Source organism: Lonchura striata, chromosome 9 (genome assembly GCF_050655825.1).
Source record: "Lonchura striata isolate lonStrDom1 chromosome 9, ASM5065582v1, whole genome shotgun sequence".
Classification (NCBI taxonomy): Eukaryota; Metazoa; Chordata; class Aves; order Passeriformes; family Estrildidae; genus Lonchura; species Lonchura striata.
This window is the reverse complement of record NC_140711.1, coordinates 5410675-5435328: the sequence shown is the minus strand read 5'-3', so window position 1 is coordinate 5435328 and position 24654 is coordinate 5410675. Positions and strand designations below refer to the sequence as shown.

The following is a 24654-nucleotide window of genomic DNA, read 5'->3' as shown; positions in this document are numbered from 1 at the left end:
GATGCACCGAGCCCCCGAGCGCGGAGCGGGGCCGGGGCACGGCAGCAGCGGCGGGGCTGAGGCACCCACGGACCGGCCCTGCCGCTCCCGGAGCCTCCCCACGGCGGCTGTGGGGTCCAAAGCCCCCTTTGTGCGTCCTCCCGGGTCCATCCTCCCGCAGCCTGGCAGGAGACCGCGGTCCGGGCGGGGCCCGTGTGTGCGGCGAGGCGGGCTGGAGAGGGGCGCCGGGGGCTGCCGCACCTGCGAGAGCTGGAGCCCGATGGAGCTGAGCTTTTGCACTGGGCCTGCAGGGCTGCTCTGGGCACCGGCAAGGCAGGCTCTGGATCCAGCTGCCCTTCCACTGCCCCGCCCCTGCAGGAGCCTGGCCAGCTCCTGTGGGTGCCGCACAGGCTGGGAGCAGCCGGGCGGGCAGCGCTGGACTAGGCTGGGGTGAAGGACAGTGGGTGCTTCACCTGGCACTGGCTGGGAGGGGTGCTGCCGGCACCTACTCCCTATGCCAAGGGCGGTGCGGGAGAGCACAGCGTTCCCCTGGCATGACCCAGCAGCTGAGCACTCGCTGTCACCCTTCTGGAGTGGCAGAAGAGGGGCCACGGTGTGACTCAAGCCCCCGCCCTGGGTTTGCCCCGTACCTCTCCCTGGGAGTCACCCAGCACTCGGTGTTTGTCACCGCCCGGCTCTGCTTCCCTCCGCCCGCCCCGCGCCGGGCCAGCCCTGCCCTCCCTGCCCACGCACCTTTCCTGCTGCTCGGAGCAGCGTAAGGCAGAAGCAGAGCTGCCATGGAAGCCAACACTTCCCTCTGGCACAGCTACCTCGGAGTGATCCTGTCCCGCGAGAGGCAGCGGGTGGAGCATTTCCAGCGGGCCGAGGACATCCTGCTCACCCTGCTGGAGAATGTCCATGCCAGGGATCCCCGCTTCCTCGTGGACTACGCCAGGAACCTGGAAGCCTTCGAGTTTGCTGTCGGTGCCTCTGAGGACGCTGTCACTCTCGAGGTGCCCCTGCGCATTGATGGTGACACCCTGCGTGTGCTGGCATGCCGGAACAGGGACAGCCCGGGCGGGCGCCCTGCAGAGATGAACACCTGCTGTCTGGAAGTGTGCTCTCCAGGGACTGATTTGGAGGACTGGACTGGTGGTGTGGATGTGATGGAGCACGGAGGTGGTGCGAGGTGCCTGCTTCCAGGCAAAATCCTCCAGCACCTGAAAGAGCTCCTTGTTTCAGCCATCGTGCGCTGCCAACGCCTCTTCCTGCTTCAGCCAGGTGCGTACGCTGGCAGGGTGCTTCCCCGCCAGGAGCTGCCTCCAGTGCCTGCCCAGCTTCCCAGCTTGGCAGTCATCCCTATGCAAACGTGCTGGGACGTAGGTTCCTGGGCATGTGGCCCACCCAAAAGCTGCAGGGGCAGGTTAGCGAGCACCTTGCTGTGTGCTGGGATGGGCTTTGCCCCCAGCTAAGGAAAAGGGGAGATGCAAACTTTTCCCTGCCATCCCAGGGCATCAGAGTCATCCTCAGGCATCTTCACCTGGGACTGATGGCACCCTTCTTGGTGGGTGCAGGGTCCACCCAGCCCTGCTGTTAGTCCCCAGGTAGGGTTTGCTCAAGGACTTGGTGTGCTTGGTTTGCCCTCACCACATTCTCCCCTCCACCTCTTGCCTCCAAGTGCCCCCTGCTCCCTGGAGGAGGCTGTTTGGAGAGTGAGCTGGGAGCGCATCAGAGCTGGACCAGAACCCTGGGGCACGGGTCTGACCCTGTGAACACGTGGGCCCCAGCTGGCAGCAGTGTCCTTGGTGGGAGGGGACCCTGGGAGATGCCCATAGCTGTTCCATAAGCTTCTTCATGCATTTTCATCTCCCATTGTGCTTCTTGAAGGAAAGCTCAGCCAGGGTGAAAGGGTAATGTGAGAGTACCAGTGGGTCTGAAAGTCTCTTAACCCAGTCCCAGCAAATCCACTATCCCCTTCTTCCTCTGTGGCCAAGCCAGTGACCTTCATCTTCCTCCACCCCCAGAAAGCAATGAACCTTTCCTGATCCATTTTTCTTGGAGTGCATTGCTTTTCTTGGCACTGTTCAGCCACCCAGAAGCACAGCTCAGTTTGATTGCTTGAGACTTCCTGCTGTGCCTGACCTTGACCCCTGCGATGCTTCTTCCTGTAAAACCACCCCAGCATGGCCGGGAGAGGGATTTTACCCGGGGAACTGCACCCAGACTGCAGCACTGGAAAGGGCTGAGTCGAGTGGGGTGGGACACGGCCACGGCTGCTGCAGCACAGACCTGGTTCAGCCTGCGGGACCGGCTGTGCTAACCTGCTCACAGCTGCCAAACCCTCTGCTTCTAGGTGACATCAGTGCTGAAAATCTGCGGGAAGATGCCATGGAGCTCTCCCTGCTGATCCGTGGCAGCTGGAAGACCATTCGCTTTGACATTGTTCCTGTGGTGAGGAGGCAGCAGGAGCCGCTGCAGCTCCAGAGGCTGCACAGGGACAGGGGCTTCCCTGAAGGCAGCCTCAGGAGGGCCACGGAAGAGGCTCACTTTGTCCCTGCCTCTCCCCACTGCTGGAGGTGAGAGGCTCAGTTGCGGGGTGATCCTGTGCCAGGGATGCCCCCTGGCTGGCAGCCCTGCCGGGTGTAGGCAAAAAGAGATTGGGACAGGGCGGGGACAAGTCAGCAGGGGTTGAAGTCACCTCCTTATGATGCCCAAACCCTCTTCCCTGTGTTGGGGAGTTTCAGACAAGTTTCAGACAGCTCAGGGAAAGAGGGGGAGTGTAACTGAAGGAGGCCCCTGGAATTATTCACTGGAGATGCACCCTAACTGTGCAGAGGGTGGCAGCTCTCAGATCCCTGCTTGGGCTTCAGAGACAAGCCCAGGCACCTGGCAGCAGAAGGGTGATGAACTGCCTCCCAAGGTGGGCTGCAGGACAAAACAAGCCTGCACTGACATACCTTGCCTGCCAGCACAATGACCCAGCCCCATGGCGGGGCTGAGCAGCCAGCTGGACCAGTCCGTATCTATTTTGGGAACAAGGTGGTCCAACTGGATGTCCAGCCTCTCGCTGGGAACCAACCCAGCCTCCTCTCCCCACTGCACATAGGGGAAAAAAATCCCCATTTTGCCCCACTCCTGATCCTCCTGGGAAGGCAGGAGCTGCACAGCAGTGTTCCCATCTCGCTCCACACCTCTGAAGTTCCAGAGGCAAGCATGGGGGGGATCTTGCAGATCCCAGATGCTGCATTGGCTGGGACCACATGCTGTAGCAAGTGCTGTTGCTCCAGAATGGTGTAGATGAATGGAGATGAGAGATTTCTGAAGGCTGCTCTTGTGGTATAAGGTTTATTAGGGATGGAGAAAGGTCCTGCTTCGAGCTGCCAGACACAGCACGTGGCAAGGCCCGAGGGGATGGGAGAGGGGAGCGACAGGAAGATGCTCAAGGAAGGGGTGGGGGTCCTATGAGGGGGAAGATCCAAGAAGGGGGGGGGAGTTCCAAGAGGGCATTTGGCCCCTTGGAGCCCCCTTATCAGGGGGCTTCAGGGTGGGCTGGAACAAGGCTCAGGCCAATGGGGTTACAGGCACCTGATGTTTTAGGGGAGGGTTACAGGTGCGGGGTGAACCATACATTTTGGGGGTGAGATGGAACAGTCCACTTGACCCCTGGACCCATCCGTAGGCAGGGGCATCTTCCGGCTAGCTGGGAGGACTGTTCTCATCCTGGCTGTATTATTTATGAAAAATTATATTTATCCATCCTATCCAACAATATGCGTGCCATGTCACTGCAGGCATGCTCTCCCCATCCTGGGAGGATGCAGGTCTTCATCTCCCCTCCCACCAGACCCCACTCTCTTCCTCCAGATCCTCCACTCACCTTCCCATCCTGAAGCTGCTCCGAGGAGTGGACACCCTGCAGGGACCCCGTCTGGACAGCCTTCGCCTGCTCGACCAGCTCCGTGACCAGGACTGGGGAGGGCACGGGGGGAGAGGCGCCCTCACTTTCAACCACCTGAAGGTAGGTTGGTTCTGCTGCTTGGGACCGTGGCTCTCTGGGCAAGCAGAGCCAAGGCTGCTCCCCTGCACAAGAACCCAGACAAGGATCTGCAGGGCTTTGGGGTGTAGCAGCCCATGGCTGTGTCTGGGAAGGATGTGTGCTGCTGCCAGCCACGGTTAGAGGGCTTTGATCCTCTTCCTTGGATTGAACCAGCAACCTCCAGCTGGAGACGCTTTGTGCATTCAGAGCTGGGGCTCTGCACTGGTGTGCAGGGCATCACCCCCTGGCCCAGGCTGCCTGTCTCGGTGGGATGGCATCCCTGTGCCACACTGCAAGGCTGCCCCATGCCCTGGTGTGCTGGGACGTGCCTGTACAGGGCTGCGGGTGGCATTTCTGCTGAGAAAAAACCTCCTCTCCCCACCCAACCTCTTTTCAACACCCTGGAGCTGTGCCAACTGGCCATGCTGGGGACAGCACTTGGTGGCACAATCTAGGTGTGGCCTGCCTTTTGATGGCTCTCCAAGCCAAGGGTCAAGAAGTATGCAAGGGTGTTTTCTGCTTACAGAACGGCTCCAGCTCCAAGTAACCCAAATGCTGTGTACTTTGCTTTGCGTTGCAATCTTTGATGTTTTGGGGGTGGTGGTTGTAGGTTTTTTTAAGAAAAAGGGCACATGTATGTATCTGGCCTTCACAAAAGAATCATCTTCTCCAGCCCGCATGGATTCAGCCCCACAAGTGGTTGCATGGTGACCTGCAGGGTGTGAAGGGACAGCCTTCCTGGGATCAGGCCTTGTGCTCTTCTCTCCCTCCTCACAGATGGTGTTGCTGTGGAGCACAGAGCTCTTCCCCTCCCCTGAGGACTGGCAGGACCTGGAAGGCTCTGTCTACAGGCTCTTGGTGATCCTTCTCCGCTGCCTGGCCACCCAGCACCTGCCCCACTTCCTGAACCCAGAGGAAAACCTCTTCCAAGGAGATGCCCCAGACCTTGCCTCCCTCTACCATAAAGTGGAGAGCTTTGCCTGTGACCCCCAACGCTTCCTCCGCTTCCACTTTGGCCTCCATGGGTTCAGTGGCAGCTGCCAGGCAGACACGGAAACCCAAGCCCTCCTGCAGCTCCCCACCGAGGATGGGTCCTGCTGGGACACAGCCTACTTTGACATCCTGCTCAGCCAGGTAACCCCAGCCCTTCAGCAGAACTCGTGAGGCAGCACTTGAGATCCCTAGCACCTGGGCTAGGAATCTTGGGATGAGCTGCAATCGGCTCCACCAAGCTCTCTGGCGTGCTGAGGAGGCTGTGGGAGGCTGGGAGTGCTGGGCAAGGAGCTCCAGCAGAGTGGGGAGCCCTCTCCCCTCACTGCCCACCCTCTTTAGTTTCAGGTGTACAGGATCCAGGACAGTGCACGTCGCTCGGCAGCATCCCAGCTCCTCTCCAGGATCCGCCAAGAAATCCCTCAGCAGAGCTGAGTGAGACCCTGCTGCTGTCCCACTGGGTGTCTCAAAACTCTGGGAGGTGCAAGGAGAGCTACAGGGCTAGGGAGCAGCATCCTGCTGTGTAATTTTATTGAGGAAAGGTGGTACAGGGGAGAGAGCACATCTGCTGCACCTGGTAGGGCACCCACAGACTCTTGGCTGCCCTGGTGGACCGGGGCACTGGGTGCTCCATGGACCAGAATCTGCAGGGGGATGGCTGGCATTCTGCTGCAGAGGGTGGGGAAGGCCGAGGTTGTTGGTGATGGGAGGGGAAGTGACCTATGGTCAGACCCTGCATCCAACCCTCTGTCAGCTGGCTGAGGGTCACCATGCCCTGGGGCCAGGGGAAGGGAAAGAACTGAGGGGCCAGGCCAGTGTAGGGGGTGGTGGGAGAAGTGGTTTTGAGCCACATCTCACATCTGCTGAGCACAGCCCTCTCCTCCATGTGCCCTGCTATCCCAGCTCCTTTCCACTGTGCCTCGGCTTGCTGGATGCTGCCGTGCTGGCTCCTGCCAGCATCCCAGGGAGGCAGTGGAGTCCCTCTGCTGCCAGCTGCCTGCAGCCAGGCATGCGAGGCAGTGCCAGGCCACCTCCCCCAGCCTCCCCCCTCCGGGGATGCTCACAACCGGCTGCGGTGGCAGCGCTTTAGGGCATCTCGCAGGGCTCCAAGCACTCGCTCCACGTTGCCACTGGTTGAGTTGCAGCCCATGAGGCCGATGCGCAGGACCTGGGAGGAGAAGGGTGAGTGTCTGCGCCTCAGCAGCCCGTGCGGAGGGAGCGGGGGACACACGGCCAGGTGTGAGTGGTTGTGCGCAGCTCCCTTGCTCGCATTTAACACATCGTTCCCTATAAAGAGGTGTCGCCCCGGCTAATTACGTGCGTGGTTATTCAATTAGGAGGTGATTGTGTGTGGTTATGCTGCTATGCGTTGCTCCGGGCAATGGGACACAGCCAGCGACACACGCAGTGGCAGCCAGAGAGGGGCAGTGAATGCGGGGCTCTGTGCCCAGCCACGGGCAGCGGGACGGGAGGACTCTGCCCACCTTGCCCACCGTGGGGCCCAGGCCCCCAGCGATCTCCATGCCGTGGTTGTCCATCAGAAAGGCCGTGATGTCCTCCCAGTTGTAGCCCTCGGGCACCCTGACGGTGGTGATGGTGGGAAGTCTGGCCCTCTGAGGAAGAGAGAAACTGGTTTCAGTCCCACGGCCCCTGGTGACCCCAGCGCCGTGCCAGGAGAGAGCATCACGGAGCTGGGGAGATTTTTCTCTGGCATCAAAAGCTGCCCAGGCACATCTCCAGCTGCACAGGGCTGTGCCCTCACGCTGCCCCCACTCTGTGGTGCTGCTGGTGGGCTTGCCCTGCACCCACCTCCTCCTCCACAAAGAGCTCAAGCCCCATGTCGAGCAGCCCCTGGCACAGCTGGGTGCAGTTGGCCCGGTGTCGCTCCCAGGAGCTCTCCAGACCCTGTGGGCAGAGAGGAGAGAAGAGAGAAGGTCTCTGCTGCTGGCAGGCATCTCCTGGCACCCACGGCTCCTCCGAGCCCCACGGGCACTGCTGGTGCTCCCCTGCCTGCCTGGTGCCACTCACCACTTCTGCCAGCAGGGCCAAGCCTTCCCGCAAGCTGAAGAAGCTGTTGATGGGCGCCGTGTGGTGGTACCTGCAAGAGGCACCCAGGGGCGTTCAGCTTGGCTGCAGCACGGCAGCCCCTGAGGGAAACTGAGGGGAAACTGAGGCACGGTATCCCCCCTCCTCACCACCCAGTGCAGAGGGTGTGACCAGGAGGCAGGGGGAGGGCGGGCAGCCCCCGAGCCAGGACAGAGGCTGGGTGGGGAGTGCTCGCAGCCGTCTGTAACGAGGGAGACCGCCCTCACCTCCTCGGCTCCCCGTCACAGCCCCAGTAGTTTGCCAAGCAGCCCACGTCCAGATAGAAGGATGGGGGCTTCGTCTTCCTCCTCAGCAGCTTCTCCCTGGCGAAACAGAGTACCGGGGAGAGGTGGGACCTTGACCCCACCAGCTCCAAGGTGGGATCAGCCCTGTGGGAGGCAGTAACTCCCCTACAGTGAATGCAGAGATTGGCTCCAGCTCCCAATCACTGCCCAGGGATGGGATGGGCTGTGCCCCCATAGCACTGCAGAGCAGGACAGAAGCAGGTGGCTGGCAAAGGAGAGAGGTGACAACCTCCCCCAGCCACATCCACCCTGCTGAGACTGGGCTGCTCTTACCTGGCTCGCTCACTGAATGAGATGGGGGCACTGCCAGGGGGTGTGTTGAGGACTTTCTGGGACCCCGAGTACAGGACATCGATCTCTGCCCAAGAGGGAAGACAGCTCCTTAGGAATCAGAGGCTCCCAGCAGGAAAATGCTGAGCCCGCTGACCTAGCTGCAAGTGGTGGGTGGGAAGCACAAGGATGGCACACATGGCAGGTCCCACTTGTTCCAGGCTGCTTTGGGAGGGCCCTGGCTCTGCTGATGGTGCCCCAAGGGGAACAGGCTCTCTGGATGCATCTGGACCAGTTTCTAGTGCTGCTAGCCAAAATGCAGGCCGAGGGCCTGATCCCACTGCTCCCTGTCCCAGGCATGAACCCCTTTGTCCCCTGGTTCTTCATGGTGGCACTGTGGCTCTTACCCTGCTGGTCCATGAAGATGGGGGCTCCCCCAAGCGATGCCACTGCGTCCACAAGCAACAAGCAGCCATACCTGTGGAAGGACAGAGCTCAGCCTGGTGTCCCTGCCACCTCTTCTTGCCACATCTCTGGCTGCAGCCCTGGCATCCTGGTCCCCACAGGAACTGTGTGTCTCACTGGCACCAACTGCTTCCAGCACAACGGAGCCAGAGAAGAGCCCAGCACATATAAACCCCCAGGCCCAAATCCCCGGTGGTGACCTTGGGGTGGCCATCAGGCACTGACCGGTGGCACAGCTCGCCCAGCCCCTCCAGTGGCTGCAGCACCCCTGTGGAGGACTCGCCGTGGGTGATGAAGAGCACCAAAGGTTTGTGCTGCAGCAGGCCCTGCATGACACAGAGGGAAAGTGACCACACTGGAGGTCAGCTTGTGCCCTCTGCATAGTGGCCAGCACTCACCTGCTCAATGTCCTGTGGAGTGAAGTACTTGCCTGGGGGCTTCAGCAGCTCATAGACATTGGCTCCTGGAAGGAATTTGGGCAGAGGAGAGTGAGGTTTGGGCATGCTTCCCACTGGGCACTCATCTGCTCCATGGGGCAATTGATCATGCATGAAGCAGGAGCAGAGCCACCTGCCGGAGTCTGGCCTCCTGCAGATTTGCCCAGTGGAAAAGCCATAAAGCACCATAAATGGAGTGGCATCATTCTTGGAAAAACCTGGAGTGCTCTCTGGCAGAGTGCTCTCTGGCTTTGCAAGCCGTGTCACTGAGCACTGCCAGCATTCGGACAGCAAACCAGGGCACCCTGCCTTCAAGCCCAGTCCCCTGAGCCCTGCCACACCACCTGCCTGTTCCCAGCATACCCAGCCTCCTGGCAATATCGGCAGCACGCTGTCCCCAGATGCCGTTGATGGCCACCAGCACGGTGTCACCTTGCTCGAGCAGGTTGACGAGGGCGGCCTCCATGGCACAGTGGCCGCTGCCGCTGATGGCCAGGGTCAGCCTGTTCTGCGTCTGGAAGGCGTACTGGATGCCCGCCTTGATCTCATCCATCACCTGCGGCAGCAGGACACTGGCCAGCACTGCTATTGCTCCTCTTGCCCCAGCAGAGCTGTTCCAGCCCTTCCTGGGGGTGAGGAAGAGGAGGGGAGGGAAGGAAGGCTGGGCTGGGGCAGCTCACCTGCAACACCTCAGGGTGCATGTGGCCCAGGAGCTGGCGAGCGCCCGCAGCCCGGATGCGGCGGGGCACGTTGCTGGGCCCTGGCCCGAGCAGCAGCCTCTCGGGCACGGCCAGGGGCCGCAGCAGCTCCTCCGGAGGGGCAACGCGGAGCAGTCCGGTGGCCATGGCACGCCGTGCTGTCCCCAGGAGCTGAGCCCAAAGAGGAGGAGTAGAGGAGGCTGCCTGAGCAGCTGCCAGCATTGCAGCACAGTCTATCCTGTGCCAGCAGTGTCCGGCGTCCCCACGGACCTTGACCCAGTATTCAGTGCTCCCCCCTACCAGTCTGGACTCTACCCCTGGCTGCCTCCTCTGCCTGGTTAATGTGTCATCTCTGCTATCCCTGTCTTGGGCCCCTCATTTTGGGGGATGCTCCCTTGGTGGTGCTCAGGTCATCACTCTCTAGGTATGCCAGCCTCTGGGACTCCCAAGCACTGAGGCAGTCCTTGTCCCCGTGGCCCCCCACAATACGAGGGCTGATGATTCCCAACAGTGTCCCAGCAGGTGGGATCCTTGCTCTGGGCACCTAGATCCTGTGCCACAGGATGGCTGTACAGAGACTGGTCTGGCACAGCTGCCATGGTCGTAGCTCCTCCTGCAGCAAAAAGTTCCTGTTGACCAGGGTGCCCCGACCAGGGACCTGCCCTGGAGAGTGACATCTGGCAGGGTGACAGCCTGAAGGAGGCTGGCCACTGGACTGATGTGCACCAGGGCTGTGGACTGGGACATGGACACAGTCATTGCCACAGCGAGCTGCGCTCTTGTAGGCACAGCTGGACCATGAGCATCCCAATGTGTCCTGAGGGTGCCACAGGCCCCACGTGGGGTCGATATTCTGTTACCTGCTGTGTGTACCCACAGCACATTGCCCTGCGCCTCACTTCAGCCACATTCTCTGCCATCCACACCCTGAAATGCAAATAAGCTGCCCGCTGCCAGCTTTAGCAGATCCATGAGTGGGTCTCTGCTCAAAGGAGCCCCTCAGTGAGCAAAGCTTTGGCTAGGGATGAGAACAGGGGTGAGCACAGGGATGAGAATTCCCACCCGGCAGAACTGGCACCAGTGGCCGCTGCTGAAGACATACCAGACAGAGACATGGGGCCAGCAACAGTGCCAGGTGAGAGCACATCTGCACCACTGAGAGGAGCTGGGGGCAGATGAGTTTGATCCCGCATGGCCGATGGAAGCCACAGTCAGCATAGGGACTGCTGCCCAGCCATCATCCCACCAAAGCGATGACGACATATCGGATGAAGAAGATCTCCCTGTCCTCTAGGGAGATTTGGGGCATGGCTGGGGCGGGGAGGGGACGCGTGGCCTCGCGGCTGCCGTGGGGCGAGGGTGGCCGTGCTGCTGGAAACAGCTGGCAGCGAAGGAATAATCCGCTTTCCGCGCAGGCTCTGGATTCCGGGCGCAGACGGGCAGGAGCGGCCGTGCCCCGGGCGGCGGGCGGGGGCTCGGGACCGGGGCACGGGAAGCACTGCCCAGCGCCGCTCCTCGGAACACTGCGCCGGAAAACAGGGCTAGCGGTGTCCGGACCGGGTACCGGGGCACCGGGGTACCACCGGGCCGGTGCCGGTTGCCAGGCGACATCTGCCGAGCCCGCCCCGCCCCGCCCCGCCCCGCCCCGCCCCTGCGGCGGCTCCGCAGCGCGGCCGGGGCCGGGGGATGCGCTGACGTCACCGCTCCATCCCCGAGCGCGCGCTCCCGGTCCCCGCGTCCCCCTCCGGGCGGCGGCGGCCGCCAACCAGCGCGTGGGGCGGGGACCGCAGGGGCGGGGCCGCTGCCACCCGCACCGGCACCGGCACCGGCACCGGCACCGGCACCGGCACCGGCACCGGCACCGGCACCGGCACCGGCACCGCATCGCACCGCGCGGCTCGGCCTCATGCCGGCGCCCCCCGCCCACGGCTGAGCGCCGCGCCCCTCCGAACCGGCCGCGGCCACGGCCGCGGGCATCACAGGTAGGGGCGGGCGGCATCGCGCAGCCCGGGGCAGCCCCGCCGCGCCCCCCGGGGCGCTGGCCGCGGGGGAACCGGCGCCGCTCCGGGGTGGCGGTGCCGCCCCTCGTGGCCCCGGCGGGGACGAGGCGTGGCGGGCGGGAGCGGGATGCGCATCCCCGAGGGTCCGGCGGGGCGGGGGGGCTGCGGCCGGTGGCCATTTCGCGGAGCCCCCCGATGCTGGAAGTTGTGGGTGTGGGGAAGCTGCCCTCGGGTCCCCAGCGCGGTGACCGCCGGGTGCCGCCCCATCTTCCAGAAGGATCCAGCCGGGGTGCGGCGGGGGGTGCCTGCGGACCGGGAGACGCCTCTGCCGCCCCGGCCCCAGCCAGGGTGCGAAGGGGAAGGATGCTATCCCCGCAGCCCATGGCGGGGGACCCCTTGTCACCCCAGAGCCACCCCTGCTCTTCCCTCCAGGGCAGATGGCTGTGGTGATGCTGCTGAGCCATCTTGCGTCATCACCATCATAATGCTTCAGACTTAGACAGCAGCGCTGGAGGGAGTGGTGGATGCCCCACCTGGGGCTCTCGCCGCGGCTAGCTGGCAAGGATGCTGCGATGCTAAGGCTGCTCTTGGCCCCCAAGGACGAGCAGCTGACGGTGACCTTGCACCGTGGAGTGGCTGGACAAGGGCCGCCATGTCACTGCGGGCCGGTGCAGCGGCTGCTCGCTGTTGAAGGGGCAGGTCCCGGGGTGCCGGGCTAGTGCAGAGCTCCATGCTTGGTCACGAGGCTCGCACGGAGCAGCCCTGCACCTGCCCTATTGTCTTACTCCTCTGCTTCCTTCTCCCCCTCCCCCTCCTCCCCCTCACGGGGCAGGGACCCCTCCCCTAGATCCCGCAGACCCCGTGTGAGCCGGGCTCCTGCCTGCTCAGGTCCCATGCGACAGCATCAGGGCTCGGGGAGGACAAGGGACCAGCCGAGCATCTCCCGTACCAGCCCACAGCCGGGCACCCTTCTGTCCCAGCGCCCAGAGCAGCCCCACGCAGGTGGCCTCTGTGGCACTGGGGGGCAGGGAGGTAGCAGACCCTCCCCCTCCCCTGGGGATGGCCAGGGGTGTGGTGGCTCTACCATCTCGGCATGCTGCTGCTGACCTCCATTTTGTCTGGGAGGTGGCAGCTGGCGCTGGCGAAGATGCTGCCACCACCCTCCACCTCCCCGCATGTGGCAAGACCTGCAGCCCCTCAAGCCCTGGGTCGTGTGGGGATCTGTTGGCTGCCCCCTCCCTGGCTACCCTTCTCCATGCCCAGCAATGCTGGGCATCCACCGGAGCTCACTGCCTTTTTTGTGCAGCTTTTCCCTGCTTTGGGTTGGCGTGTCTGGAAGAGAGGATGGAGGGAGCAGGGATGGGGGGTGGGGTTACTTTGCAGCAGAGATGGGAAGCAGAACCCCTCATCCATGTCCTTATATTTGCTACTTGTAAACTGAATCCACATGGAAATTCTCAGGGAGGTGCAAACTCTGCCTTGGGCTTGTGTCCCCCGCTGGGGTGGGCAGGAGGTCAGGAGGCACGGGGCAGGGTGCCTGTGGTGGCACTGGGGAAGCAGGGGCTGGCTTTCCTCTGAGAGTGGGGGGCATTTGTCCTTGTCCTGGGCTGTCCTCTGAGCTGCTTCCCTGCCTGCAGGTGCTGCTCTGGAGAAAACTGCACCGTCATGGCCCCTTGTCCTGTGTGGGGCGGGAGGTGGGTGAGGAGCTTGGCTGGCAGGCACTGATGGTGCCATGTCATCCAGCAACGTGTTCCCTGCTGCCCTAGAGGCAGGACAGAGTCTCGTGGTCCCACTCAGAGCTGGGGGGCCCCAACAAAGGGTGCAGGGGAAGGGCTCACCACAACAAAGGCTGGCAGCTGCTGAGAATGCACCGGTGCAGCCAAACCCTCACTGCACCGGGGCGTCCACCCTCGTGGGGCTGGATGTGTGCAGACAAAGGGAAACTCACCTTGGATTTCCCTGGGTGCAGGCAGCTCCTCATCTGCTGGAGCTGGGGGACCAGCAGCACAGCACGTTCCTTAGCCTCCTTTGGGGAAGAGCTTGCTGGTTGGTGGCACCTGGGGACAATGCTCTCTCCTGTTGGTCACCTCTCAGCAGGAGAGGCTGCCAGTTGGTAGCCCCTGGACTTAGGAGCGGTTTCATTAGCTAATCTCTGCCCAATTAATCTTAGCTGATCCAGTTAATCATGGCTCTCCAGGCCTTTTGCTCCTCACTGGGGGTGACTGGCGTGTCACAGGGATGGGCAGAGCCAGCAGGGAAGTGGGGGGAAGAGATGCCCTGCAGAACTGGGGGCAGGTCAGATGTTCCCCCTGGCCCCAGGGACTTGGCTGTTCCTCCTTAGAGCCTCCCTTGTGAGCAGGGCAGCCCTGTGGGGGGCAGGGAGGGAACAGGGAGCCGGGCTTTGGTGCTGGCACGCTCCCAGCCAAGGGCTGCTCGTGCCTTATCGAATTTCTCTCGATGGCAGCAGATTGAGCAGGCGGTGGCTGCCCTGGCTGTCCCCAGGCAGAGCGAGCTGGCCGGGCTGGAGCTGCCCACAGGCTGGGGGGGCTGCCTGGCCCTGCCCTGCAGCCTGGCCCCCCTCTCTGCAGGATGCTGAGTACCCACGGGCACTGATGCCATGGGTGCGTGAATTCCTCCTCCCTGCAGCTGAGCCACGGAAGTGAGTCAGGGGAAGGAAAGGAGGCTGAGAAGCAGCTGGGTCAGCGTGTGCTGGTGCTCCCCAAGGGCACACGATGCCACCTGGGGTCCTTGTGCTGCTGTGGCGGGGATGGAACGGGAGAGCTGCAGAGGAGCAGAGGGAAGCAGTGCATTGACCACCAAGGAAGCTGAGGGAAATGGATGAACGGAAAATGGAACTGGGACTCTGCAGCAGGGAATACTGGCCAGGAGGGGAGCTCACACAGCTGGGCAAGGACAGCCAGATGGGAATACACTGGGATGTAGCCTGTGGATGGCAGGGAGAGAGAAAAGGTCCTGCTGGCCAGGAGGGAAGTTCTCACGGCCAGCAATGGTCCCATGACCCCACGGGGTGTGGGGCTGAGAGGGCAGAAGAAGGCAAAGAAAGGAAAGCAGCATCAATGGGAGGTGCACAGCAGGATGAGGCACGTGGAAAAGTGGTTAAAAGGAGAAACCGGAGTTTCTTTGTGGGAAGTGATGGGGCTGGAGTGGCTGGGAAAGGCACAGGGGTGGGAGGGGATAAGAGGAGGGGCTGAGGTGGCCCGTGGCAGGCAGCAGGCAGTCCTGATGGGCTCACTGATGAGTTTTGCTATTCTGGGGCTGTGCAGGGGGCAGGAGTCCAGGGACCTGACCCACCTCTTCAGAGCCCTGGTAGGTAGGGAGGCTGCAGAGATGGGAGAAGGGAGCTGCCTTGATATGGGAGGAGAGGGAAATGTTTGACATGGGCAGTTGTCAGGTGCAGATGGGATTTGGCCTGGGGATGAATCCATTGTCCTTCAGCGGTGGGTGCCACAGGGTGGAGCAGCTCAAGCTGTTGGCCTAATGAAGATGCAGCCCTTCCACATGGGAATATATCCAATCATTTTAATGGGAAGACAACTCCTTCATTCCCCTTTGGCAAGCATTTCTGTTTAATTTTTCCTTTCCCCCATCTGGGTGGGGAGGTGGAGGCCATAGGGAGGCAGCAGCCCACTTCCTGGCTTAGGGACTCAAGGGTGGTGTTAAACACCTGCTTAAAATAATCCAAGCTCAAGAAAGCCTGAGACCAAATGCTTGAACTCTGGGATTTATGGGTGTGATCACTGGCTGAGCACAGTGGGAGCTCCGAAGCCATCCCAGTGGGAAGATAAGAGGAGGGCTTGGGAACTCCAACAGAAGCAGCTTTGTCCTCTGAATGCTGTTGAACATGCCAGCTCACTTATAAAATAGGCAAAGGGTTTCTGAAAGGCAGTGCCAAGCTTGTAACACTTTCTTGATGCAAATTTTTCCACTGTGTCTATGGTTTCCTCTCACCCCCTTGGAAATCAAACCACAGCTGTCAGACCTCAGGTAGCTTTAAAGCCATCCCCTTCTCTTGGGATACTTTCTATTCTGTGGATTTGTTTTTCTTCTTCCCTTTGTCCCCCCCTTTTCCACAAATTCTCCTGAATTTTTCATTTCCACTATGGGAAAACACATCTCATGTTCAAGATCCCTCCTTACTGTTCCACTTCCTTCTGGTCATGGCCCGTGTAACCAGAGCTGTGCTGGTGCTCACTAAGGATCTCATTTCTCCCTGATCTCCTCCCTCCCGGAGCAAATATCCTGCTGGCAAAACCCAGGCTTGGAAAGCGTTAGGGAATTCACACATCCCCTTGCAGGTGGGATGCCAGAGGAGCGTTCCTGCCCATTTTCTGAGGGGTCCTGTGCTCCATTTTCACCGCCTAGCTCAGCATGGGGAGTAGGGAAGGCAGGAAAAGGGATTGATGTTAGAAGGCAGAAAAGGATTTGTCAGGTCCAGAAGGATCCTGAAGGATGCAGCAAACAGAGGAAGGATCCCAGTATAATTTTCTGGGCAGTGCTCGTGAGGCTTAACTGCAGCTGAGGGAAGGTGGGAATGGTGCAGAGCACCTGGGCATCAGTGCTGGGATGGACAACTGCTCTGGGACATGTTGGTGAGGGTTTGTTGTGTCTTGTGAGATTTGCAGTTAATCATTTTTGAGCAAAAGGACTGGAAATATGACAGTAAACTGGGAGGTTCAGCTGAGTGCAATGGCCACTGGCTTGCCAGGAAGGGCTGCTGGTGCTGATGCTGCACCTCTGCTTTGTGGGAGCTGAATGGGAGGCGCATGCCCTGGCTGTGTTCAGCCACCGCCTCTGTTCTCAATGGAATGCCATGCTTCCCTCCCTCCCTCCCCACTCTGTCCTGCTGCCCAGTCCCTGCTTTGCTGGGCTTGGAGTGGAGGCAGGAGGCTCGGGTAACAGGCAGGGACCTTTCTTGCAGACTGGGGGGCACCTGCTCGCTGCCATTGGCACCCTGGGATGAAAAAGCTGCTCCTTGGGGGCTGTGCTGGTGCTGCTGCTGTTGGTGCCCGCCAAGGGATGCTGCAGGGTGATGGAGGCTCCAGTGCTGCCCCGGGGTAAGGGCAGGGATGGCTCCTGGAACTGAGCTGGGGGTCCTGACCGGAGGTAGGACAGGGAGAAGGGAGAGGTAAAATGAGGGCAGATCGAGGTATGAAACAAAATGCCATCTTTCAGGCAGAAAGCAGCGCTCCCAGCAGGTTTCCTTGCACAGTTCATCCGGCACAGTTGCGAGATGTGGATTGGGATGCAAGTTTCCCTAACCCCCTTTTGTTCCATTCTGCAGGACAGCCGCTGCTCCCCCCCGGCGGGAGGCAGGTGCGGCCGGCGCCATGGCGGGAGCGTCAGTGAAGGTGGCAGTGCGCGTCCGGCCCTTCAACTCCCGGGAGATGAGCCGGGAGTCCAAATGCATCATCCAGATGTCGGGAAGCACCACCAGTGAGTGCCTCAGGGGCTGGGGGGCTTTGGCTGCTGCCTGGGAAGGAGCACGTGTGCTGTGGTCACAGCAGCAAGCGCTGGCCTGTGGGGATCTGTGGCGAGGATGCCTGAAGCATCTCCAGTGGTTTGGAGGAGGAGATGTGGGGAGGATGGCAGCTTTCCATGGAGAAATGCAGTCCTGCTGTTGGAATGGCAGTGCTGGGATCGCCATGGCACTGAGCCCTTGGATTTTGGTGACAGTGAAAGGGGCAGTATTCCCCAGTGGGCAATGAGGGAGGAATCACAGAATCACAGGATGGTTTTTTTTGGAAAGGACGTTAAAGATGATCTCGTTCCAACCTTCCACTGTAGATCAGGCTCTTCCACGTCCAACCTGGCCTTGGAGCTGTTTGTGGGCCAGCAAGTGGTTTTTGACTGCCTGGCCAGGTACCACTCACTGCAGCGTGCCAGGACCCATCCCTGCTTCTCTGGGGCTTTTGGAGATGCAGCAGCAGCAGCAGGATGGAGGGAGGGTGGGAGGAGGGTTTGCCGAGGGAATGGTGTGCTCAGGGTGGAGGGTGTAGCCTGGAGGCTTGGGGCTGTATGTCCTGTCGGGAGCCTGTCAGCCCCTCTTTAAATAACAGCTGCTGGCAGTAGGGTGTGGGAATGGCAGTCAAACCCCTCCTCTTTGGCTCTGGAAGCCTCCAGATGGGGCAGTGTCTAAAATAACTCCCTGCCCGCCCGCCTGGGGCTGCCTGCGTCACCGGCGGTGGGTGAGACACCGGTGCCAGCCACCCCCGCCGTGCAGGCTGCTATGACAACCCTGCTGCTGGGGAGAGGATGGCACCCAAGGGTGCAGGGTGACTCTGGGACCCCACTGGCCACCCCAGGCCTAGGGAGCGGCTCTGTGGGGCAGCACCTGCTGGCCTCTGGCATCCTGCGGGGGTTCAATCCCTTCGTGGCTGGACAGGGATTCTCCATCTGCCTGGGGTGCAGAGCTTCTGCCCTCATGTCCATGCAGGGGTTTCCCACCTGCCCAGGGCCAGGCAATAAGTAGGGCAGATGTTCCCCATTGTGGTTCTGATGGGTGGGGGGGCTCTGTCGTGCCCCAGTCCCAGTCAAGAGCATCAGGCATCCCCCACCTGCACTATGGCTGTGTTTGTTCAGAGCTGTCTGCCCCCGTGCACCCTGCACACCCTGGCTGTGCCCCCACCCCTCCAGCCGTGCCTCTGTCTGCACAGGGAGGGCAGCAGGGCTGCAGGCAGGAGCCCTTTGCTGACAGGGAGGATTTTCTCCATGAATGGACAAACCACTGGCTAATCCTCTTGGCCAGGGGGCTGGGGAGCAAATGTGGGGGCTCAGAAGGCTGCTGCTGCCGTGGGTGGTGGAGGCAGGAGGATGCCAGCAGAGCAGGACTGTCTCAATCCCCCCAGCTCCTGGCAGAGAAGCCAAAGATCATCATGTTTGAGGGGAGTAAGAGCAAGTTTTCCCCTTCCCAGGATTATTTGCAGGGACATTTGCCTGTGCTGGGGCAGGGAGGCGGGTTCTTCTGCCTAAAGCATCGAGCCCCATGGGAGGCAGTGGGGCCCAGGGTGGGAAGGGATCTCAGCCTTTCCCTGCTGTCCTTTCACCTGCAAACTTCCAGCTGCCACAGCCACCACCTGCTCTCCAACCCTGCTGCTCTGTTCCTGGGGTGTCCTGCACCCTGTGGGCACCATCCCGGGCACCAAGGCTCCTGGCCCCTCTCCTGCTGGCTCCCACCAGGGTGGTGCAGAGGAGACCCCTGGCTTTGATCCCGTTCATGCTCTCTGTCTAGAGCTGTGCCTCTGCTGCCTTTGAAACCTGGTGATTCTTTTCTCTGATGTGGTTCTGGGCTTTCTCCTGCTTCGTGCCTGCCCACTCATGCTGCTGCTTCAGGGCAAGGAGTGGGACATCTCCAGATGTTTTCCTCCTTCTTGCCCCCTTGTCTCCATGTTTGTCTTCACCTCCACATCCCCTCCTTGCCTTTTGAATCCCAATGGCCCAGAGCATGAATCTTTTGCAGAAGTCCTACATGCCTGGTCACAGGAAAGGAAAAATTCCACCAGCAGCATCCATCTGCCTGCAGGCAAATAAATGGGAATGGCAGGGGCATGGGAAGAGTGTTTCAGCTCAGGACAGGAGATGCCTTCACTTGGGATGCTCCCTTCTCCCCTGTGTCCCAGTCTCTGGTTTCCCATGCCAGCTGGGCAGCTGCAGCTGGGATGCCTGGAGCTGTGTGGTGCCATCCCCGGCTGCTTCTGTGCCCTGTGCCCAGCATGGGCTGGCACTGGGATGCAGAACAGGCGCCTCGTGTGGCTCCATCCCCGCTCCACAGCTCAGCTGTGCTCCCGTTTGCTGGGCCCAGCGTCACCTCTGCGGGGCAGAGACGCACCTGGTGACCGGGTGGCACGGTGGAGCTGCCAGGCTGAGCACCAGGAGCCAGCAGAGATGCTCCATCCCACTCCTTGCATGGCCTCCACTCCTGCTTCTCTTCACAATGCCCTCAGCACAACACCCAGGCAGTGGCAGGGGTCAGGAACCGTGGCTGCCCATGCTGCCCACCAAAGAGCTGCTCATCCAGGGGCCTCCACACCCCTGTTTGCTGCTGCAGGATCGCCAGCTGGTACTTCCCAGCCCTTTCCCTGGTAGTCAGTGTGCCTGGAATGCAGAGCTCCAAAGCCAGGCTGCCTGCAGCAGGTAGGCAGGCAGGGAGCCCGTGCCAGCCCCTCTCTGCTGCCAGAGCTGGGTTCTGTCCGTGCTAAGGAGCATCTCAGAAGCACCAGGCTGTGGTTTTGTGGTCGGGGCTGGGTCCTGACCCCACTTGCCACCCTTCCCCAGCCTGCCTCGCTGTTGTGCTGGGCTGTTCTCAGGTCAGGAGTGGTGGACCCTTTCTGTGGGAGTAGAAGGCATGTCCATTGTGGTGCTGGAGGAGGGATTTAGAGCAGAAAGCATCTCTGTGTGTAACACTACACATCTGGCCATCAGAGACCTTGGCACTGAGCTGCACCGTGCCTGGGGCTGCCCAGGAGGGCCCAGCTGGAGCTGGGAGTGGGTTTGAGCCCTGGCTGACTGAAGGGCAGAGCAGGCTGGGATGGAGAAAGCTCAGGGCTTGTGGCTTCTCCATCCTTGGTGTTGGCAGTGGGCACGGGCACTGTGCTGTGCAGGCCTCAATGTCACTTCATTGTCACCTGACATGGCTGGTGGCTGAACCTCGTGATTACCCGCTGCTTTGGGTTTCTTCTGATGCATCTGTTTCGGAAAAAAGCCACATGGTAAATGCTCTACAGGAGGAAAAAAAAACATGGCATGAGGAAGAGCGGTGATGCAGTCTCCAATTTCCATAGCAACGTCCTTTTCATCAGGGGATGACAAAAGCAGGCTCCTGTTTCTGTGGTGGTGTGACACGAGGCATTAATCACCCTGCTGGGGCTGGCAGTGGGGAGGCAGGGGCCAGAGGGGCTCTAGGGGAGCCCCCAGGGTTGCAGCTGCTCCCACCCCAGTTTCGGACACGCTGCCCCAGCTGTGAGGGGAGGAAGGCTGTGACCCTCCCGTGCCAGTGCTGGGCTCCCATGGGCAGCTGCCACAGCAGGAGGGAACCTGAGGGAAGGAGCTGTGTCCCCTTCATGTGTCCAGCAGGATGTTTGGGCAAGGCTCTGCCCTGTTCCCTGGGCTCTGTTGGCCATGGCACCCACCTCCTCTGCTTTCAGAGGTGGGGTTTGGGGGTTCTGGACCCATTTGCAATGCTGGAAGATTCCCAGTCCACCTTCCAGGACTGTTTTGGACTGAAACCCATCACCCTTCATCCCTCCCACATGGACGGGGGGAGAGGGGGGTGAGGCAGGGGTACCATGGGTGGCTGGTGGCCTCATGTTCCATCTGTTTGTCCCCAGCTATCCTGAACCCAAAACAGCCCAAAGAGACACCAAAAAGCTTCAGCTTTGACTATTCCTACTGGTCCCACACTACGGTAAGCACTGGGAGGCCTGAGCCCACCTTGAAGGCTGGGCTGGGGAGAGGCAGGAGGTCCTCCTTGCCAAATTTCTCCACGTCCCCCTCCTCTGTGCAGCCTGCAGACATCAACTATGCATCCCAGAAGCAAGTGTACCGGGACATTGGAGAGGAGATGCTGCAGCACGCCTTTGAAGGCTACAATGTGTGCATCTTCGCCTACGGGCAGACAGGAGCTGGAAAATCCTACACCATGATGGGCAAGCAGGAGAAGGACCAGCAAGGCATCATCCCACAGGTATGCCTGGGGAAAACCACCTGTCCCCCTCGTCCCAAAGGGGTGCCCAAAGGAAAGGCAGAGCTGGGAGGAAAGAGGGCAGCAGGGTGGGAGTGAGGCCGGGTTTTGCCAAAGTCTAATCTAGTGCTGCTGTGACAATGAGCTGGCATGGCTCCACCAGGAGGGGGTCAAGGAGGGTCATCCAGGCTCTCCAGGACTGGATAGACTATGGTCTGGCCACACAGGGCCAGTGGACGTGAGCAACAGTGGCCCAAGTGCTGAGCTGCTGCATGCTGGCCCGGCAGGACACGGCGGGGCTCTGGGGATGCTGATTCTCCATGTCAGCGTGGGCGGGGGGCGGTTCTGCCAGCTCCCCAGGAGCCATTCCAGCACTCATTGGCTGGTTTTTGGGGTGAAAAGGTAGAAATCCCTGTATCCTGGGCACCCCAGGCAGGAGCATCCTGCTGGCGGGGGGCTGAGCCTCTCTCTTGTGTCCGCAGCTGTGCGAGGACCTCTTCTCCCGCATCAACGACACCACCAATGACAACATGTCCTATTCCGTGGAGGTAGGCACCCCTCTGCCTGCCAGCCCCTTCTGGCCTCCCCCCTGGCTCCACAGGTTGTGCCAGTGTGCAGAGCCCTCTTTGGGGTCACCCTGCTCGCTCTGCCCGTGCCCTCTACTCTAGGTGAGCTACATGGAGATCTACTGCGAACGCGTGAGGGACCTGCTGAACCCCAAGAACAAGGGGAACCTGCGGGTGAGGGAGCATCCCCTTATGGGTCCATATGTTGAGGACCTTTCCAAGCTGGCTGTGACCTCCTACAATGACATCCAGGACCTTATGGACTCTGGGAACAAAGCCCGGTGAGTTGGAGAAGGAGGAGATGGGCAGGGTTTGGGAAGCTTGCAGTCACTTCTAGATAAGCTCCTGCTTCACTGCCTTACTTTGCCAGTCCAGCTGCTCTGGAAGTGGCAGTCCCCTCCTCGCTGAGTGTTGGGTACTCCCACTTGCTTTCACCTCACTTTCCTCCTGCTTTCCAAGTGCACTGGAGACAGCAGGAAGAAGCCTGAACTCATGCACATCTTCTCCCAGAGCCCCCTCTTACTCTCCAGACTTGCCTTCCACCGTGTGCCCTGTCCTGGCATGAGCCCTGGCCCTGTCACCAGCCACTCCAGGGTCCCTCACAGGGTGTCACACCTCCCTGTCCTACTCTCCCTGCAGCACAGTGGCTGCTACCAACATGAATGAGACCAGCAGCCGCTCCCACGCCGTGTTCAACATCATCTTCACGCAGAAGCGGCACGATGCCGAGACAGACATCACCACTGAGAAGGTAAGAGCAGGGCCTGGAGGACTCAGGGGAGCCCTCATGGATCCAGGAAGGACTTCCATGCCCTTTCATCAGCACTTGGGGCAAGGTGGTGCAGCCTGGTGGAGGATTGGAGCAGGAGGGAGATAAGTCCCAGTCACATTCTAGGCTCATGGTCCCTTGAGGGACTGACCCCTGCGCAGAATATTTGGCAGCTGGTGCCCTTCAGCCCTGCCTGCAAGGATATTAGCCCTGCTCCTGAGCAACTCCTGCAAGGATGACCCTGCAGAGCAGCCCACTGCTGCCCTCAGAACAGTGTCACCCTGCAAGAGGTTTTAGCTTCGTGCTGGGTTTGCTGTGCCCACAGGGCTGACAGCCTCCCCTCTGCCTGCAGGTCAGCAAAATCAGCTTGGTGGACCTGGCTGGGAGTGAGCGAGCTGATTCCACAGGTGCCAAGGGCACAAGGCTAAAGGTGAGAGCTGACCTGAGGTCCCCTTCTGCTGGTGGGACATCATGGCCTCCTCCCTCATCTCCAAAACATCTCCTTTCCTTGTCTGGTTCTTTGCCCACTGCACTGCCAAAATCCTTGTGTTTGAAAGCTGCCCAGTGACCCTGGTTTCACTGGGGTCCGTGAGTTCCAGCTGGGGGGTGCTGGTTACCCAGTAAGACCAGCTGCTCCTTGCCCACACCATACTGGATATTCCTCATTTTCTCCTGGGCTTTAATGTGGCTCTGAAATGGGGCCTGAGCATTTCCTCTTTTAACCAGGAAGGAGCAAACATCAACAAGTCCTTGACCACTCTGGGGAAAGTCATCTCTGCCCTGGCAGAAATGGTAGGTAGCTGGAGAACAGACAAACAGCAGCACCAGGGGGAAATGGGCTCGGGCCAGCAGGGCTGGGCTCAGCTTTGAGGGATGGGGCATCCCAGCTCCGCGGGATGGAGCATCCCAGCTCCAAGGGGTGGGCAGACACATCCCAAGCTGTCCTGTAGCTGGGACAAGCTGGGCTGGTGAAGATATCGTCTGCATGGGGACCTGTGGCACTCTCTACTTGAGGGCCAGGGATCTCTGGTGGGTGCCAAGGAAAAATGCAGCTCCCCTAAACAGTCTCTCCATTTCCTTTGCAGGACTCGGGGCCAAACAAGGTAGGTGCCCGGGCCGGATGGGGAGGGGGGGCTCTGGTTTTGAGCACAGTGGGAGTGGTGGGAGTGGGTTGCAGGGTGGTTTGGGAGTGAGACTGTGCCTGGACTTGAGCCATTCTTCTCCTGGGACTTGGCAGGATCTTCAGCCTCCTCCTCCCTCCTCCCTCTGGGGCTCTCAGTAGCCAGCCTTAAACAACCCTCCCAGCTCAGGGCATTTCACAGGCAGGACCTGTGGACCAGGGAAAAGATGCCCAAGGTTGCCATCCTGCTCCAAGTCCCCATGGCTGGGGACCAGCTGTCACCTTTGAGGAGAGCAGGCAGCTTGACAGCCCTTCCCTGTGCTCTCCATTCCCCAGAACAAAAAGAAGAAGAAGACTGATTTCATCCCCTACCGAGACTCGGTGCTCACCTGGCTGCTGCGGGAGAACCTGGGTGAGGACAGGTTTGGGGGGTGGTCTGGTGAAGGGCGTGGCTGCCAAGCAGGGTGTGACAGGGGGCACGAGGACCAGCATCTCCCTCATGGGTCTGTCTTACTGGGCAGGAGGCAACTCCAGAACTGCCATGGTGGCTGCTCTCAGTCCTGCTGACATCAACTACGATGAGACCCTCAGCACCCTCAGGTAGGAAGAGATGCCCTTGTTCTCCCTGCAGTGAGCAAGAACTGGGGAGGTTGTCAGAGGCCCAGGCACTGCCACATGCTCTCCCCACCTCTGTGGTGTCCCTGGTTGGGGGTGTACGTGGAGGGAGCCTGCAACCAAAGGATTGTCCTGGCACTGGGATCCTTCTTACTGGAGGCGCTCTGCAACACTCTTGCTTGCCCAGCAGCTGAGGTTTTGCCCCTGTTCTTGTGTTGTTCAAAACCCTGCCCCTGTTCTTGTGTTGTTCAAGACCCTGCCCCTGTTCTTGTGTTCAAGACCCTGCCCTTCCCTAGGTATGCTGACCGTGCCAAGCAGATCCGCTGCAATGCTGTCATCAACGAGGACCCCAACAACAAGCTCATCCGGGAGCTGAAGGACGAGGTGGCCCGTCTGCGTGACCTTCTCTACGCCCAGGGCCTCGGGGACATCATTGACAGTAGGTACCATGGTTGCTCTCTGCCAGTGGCTCCAGGCAGCGATGGGCTGGGGTCCTGCTGGCCTGATGTCCCCACAGCCTCCCTGCACCCTGCTGCCCTGCCCCACAGCAGCATCCGTGCTGCCTCTGGTGAGCCCCTGCACGCATGCTCACAGCCCCCCACCCCCTCCTGTCGCAGGGGGA

General features: G+C 60.7%; 3 protein-coding genes across 21 annotated transcripts in view; 2 read left to right on the top strand and 1 right to left on the bottom strand.

The window, feature by feature from the left end:
• Positions 1 to 647: 647 nt before the first annotated feature.
• MAB21L4 (mab-21 like 4) lies at positions 648 to 5511 on the top strand. The gene is made up of 5 exons (XM_077785782.2): positions 648 to 1260; positions 2333 to 2555; positions 3844 to 3997; positions 4793 to 5149; positions 5348 to 5511. The coding sequence occupies exons 1-5, from the start codon at positions 777 to 779 to the stop codon at positions 5438 to 5440; spliced, it is 1311 nt and encodes a 436-aa protein (XP_077641908.2). The 5' UTR covers positions 648 to 776; the 3' UTR covers positions 5441 to 5511.
• Positions 5508 to 9520, bottom strand: AGXT (alanine--glyoxylate aminotransferase). Its single transcript, XM_021547064.3, has 11 exons — positions 9248 to 9520; positions 8931 to 9123; positions 8529 to 8593; positions 8356 to 8456; positions 8073 to 8143; positions 7669 to 7753; positions 7318 to 7413; positions 7034 to 7103; positions 6815 to 6910; positions 6490 to 6618; positions 5508 to 6173 (listed from the first exon to the last, which is right to left on the bottom strand). The coding sequence occupies exons 1-11, from the start codon at positions 9485 to 9487 to the stop codon at positions 6066 to 6068; spliced, it is 1254 nt and encodes a 417-aa protein (XP_021402739.2). The 5' UTR covers positions 9488 to 9520; the 3' UTR covers positions 5508 to 6065.
• Positions 6049 to 24654, top strand: part of KIF1A (kinesin family member 1A) — a 46315-nt gene continuing 27709 nt past the window's right edge. For 17 of the 19 annotated variants that reach the window (XM_085587578.1, XM_085587577.1, XM_085587576.1 and 14 more), the window contains exons 1-12: positions 16568 to 16719; positions 20610 to 20686; positions 20786 to 20965; positions 21445 to 21510; positions 21631 to 21809; positions 22168 to 22279; positions 22650 to 22727; positions 23024 to 23089; positions 23383 to 23400; positions 23754 to 23829; positions 23939 to 24017; positions 24329 to 24471. In XM_085587578.1, the coding sequence (XP_085443704.1) occupies positions 16614 to 16719; positions 20610 to 20686; positions 20786 to 20965; positions 21445 to 21510; positions 21631 to 21809; positions 22168 to 22279; positions 22650 to 22727; positions 23024 to 23089; positions 23383 to 23400; positions 23754 to 23829; positions 23939 to 24017; positions 24329 to 24471 (1180 nt within the window). In that variant the 5' untranslated portion in view covers positions 16568 to 16613. Of the gene's footprint in view, positions 6188 to 11059; positions 11248 to 16567; positions 16720 to 20609; positions 20687 to 20785; positions 20966 to 21444; positions 21511 to 21630; positions 21810 to 22167; positions 22280 to 22649; positions 22728 to 23023; positions 23090 to 23382; positions 23401 to 23753; positions 23830 to 23938; positions 24018 to 24328; positions 24472 to 24654 lie in introns of those variants that run through there. The other 2 variants (XM_077785575.2, XM_021547045.4) reach the window with 2 other exon arrangements.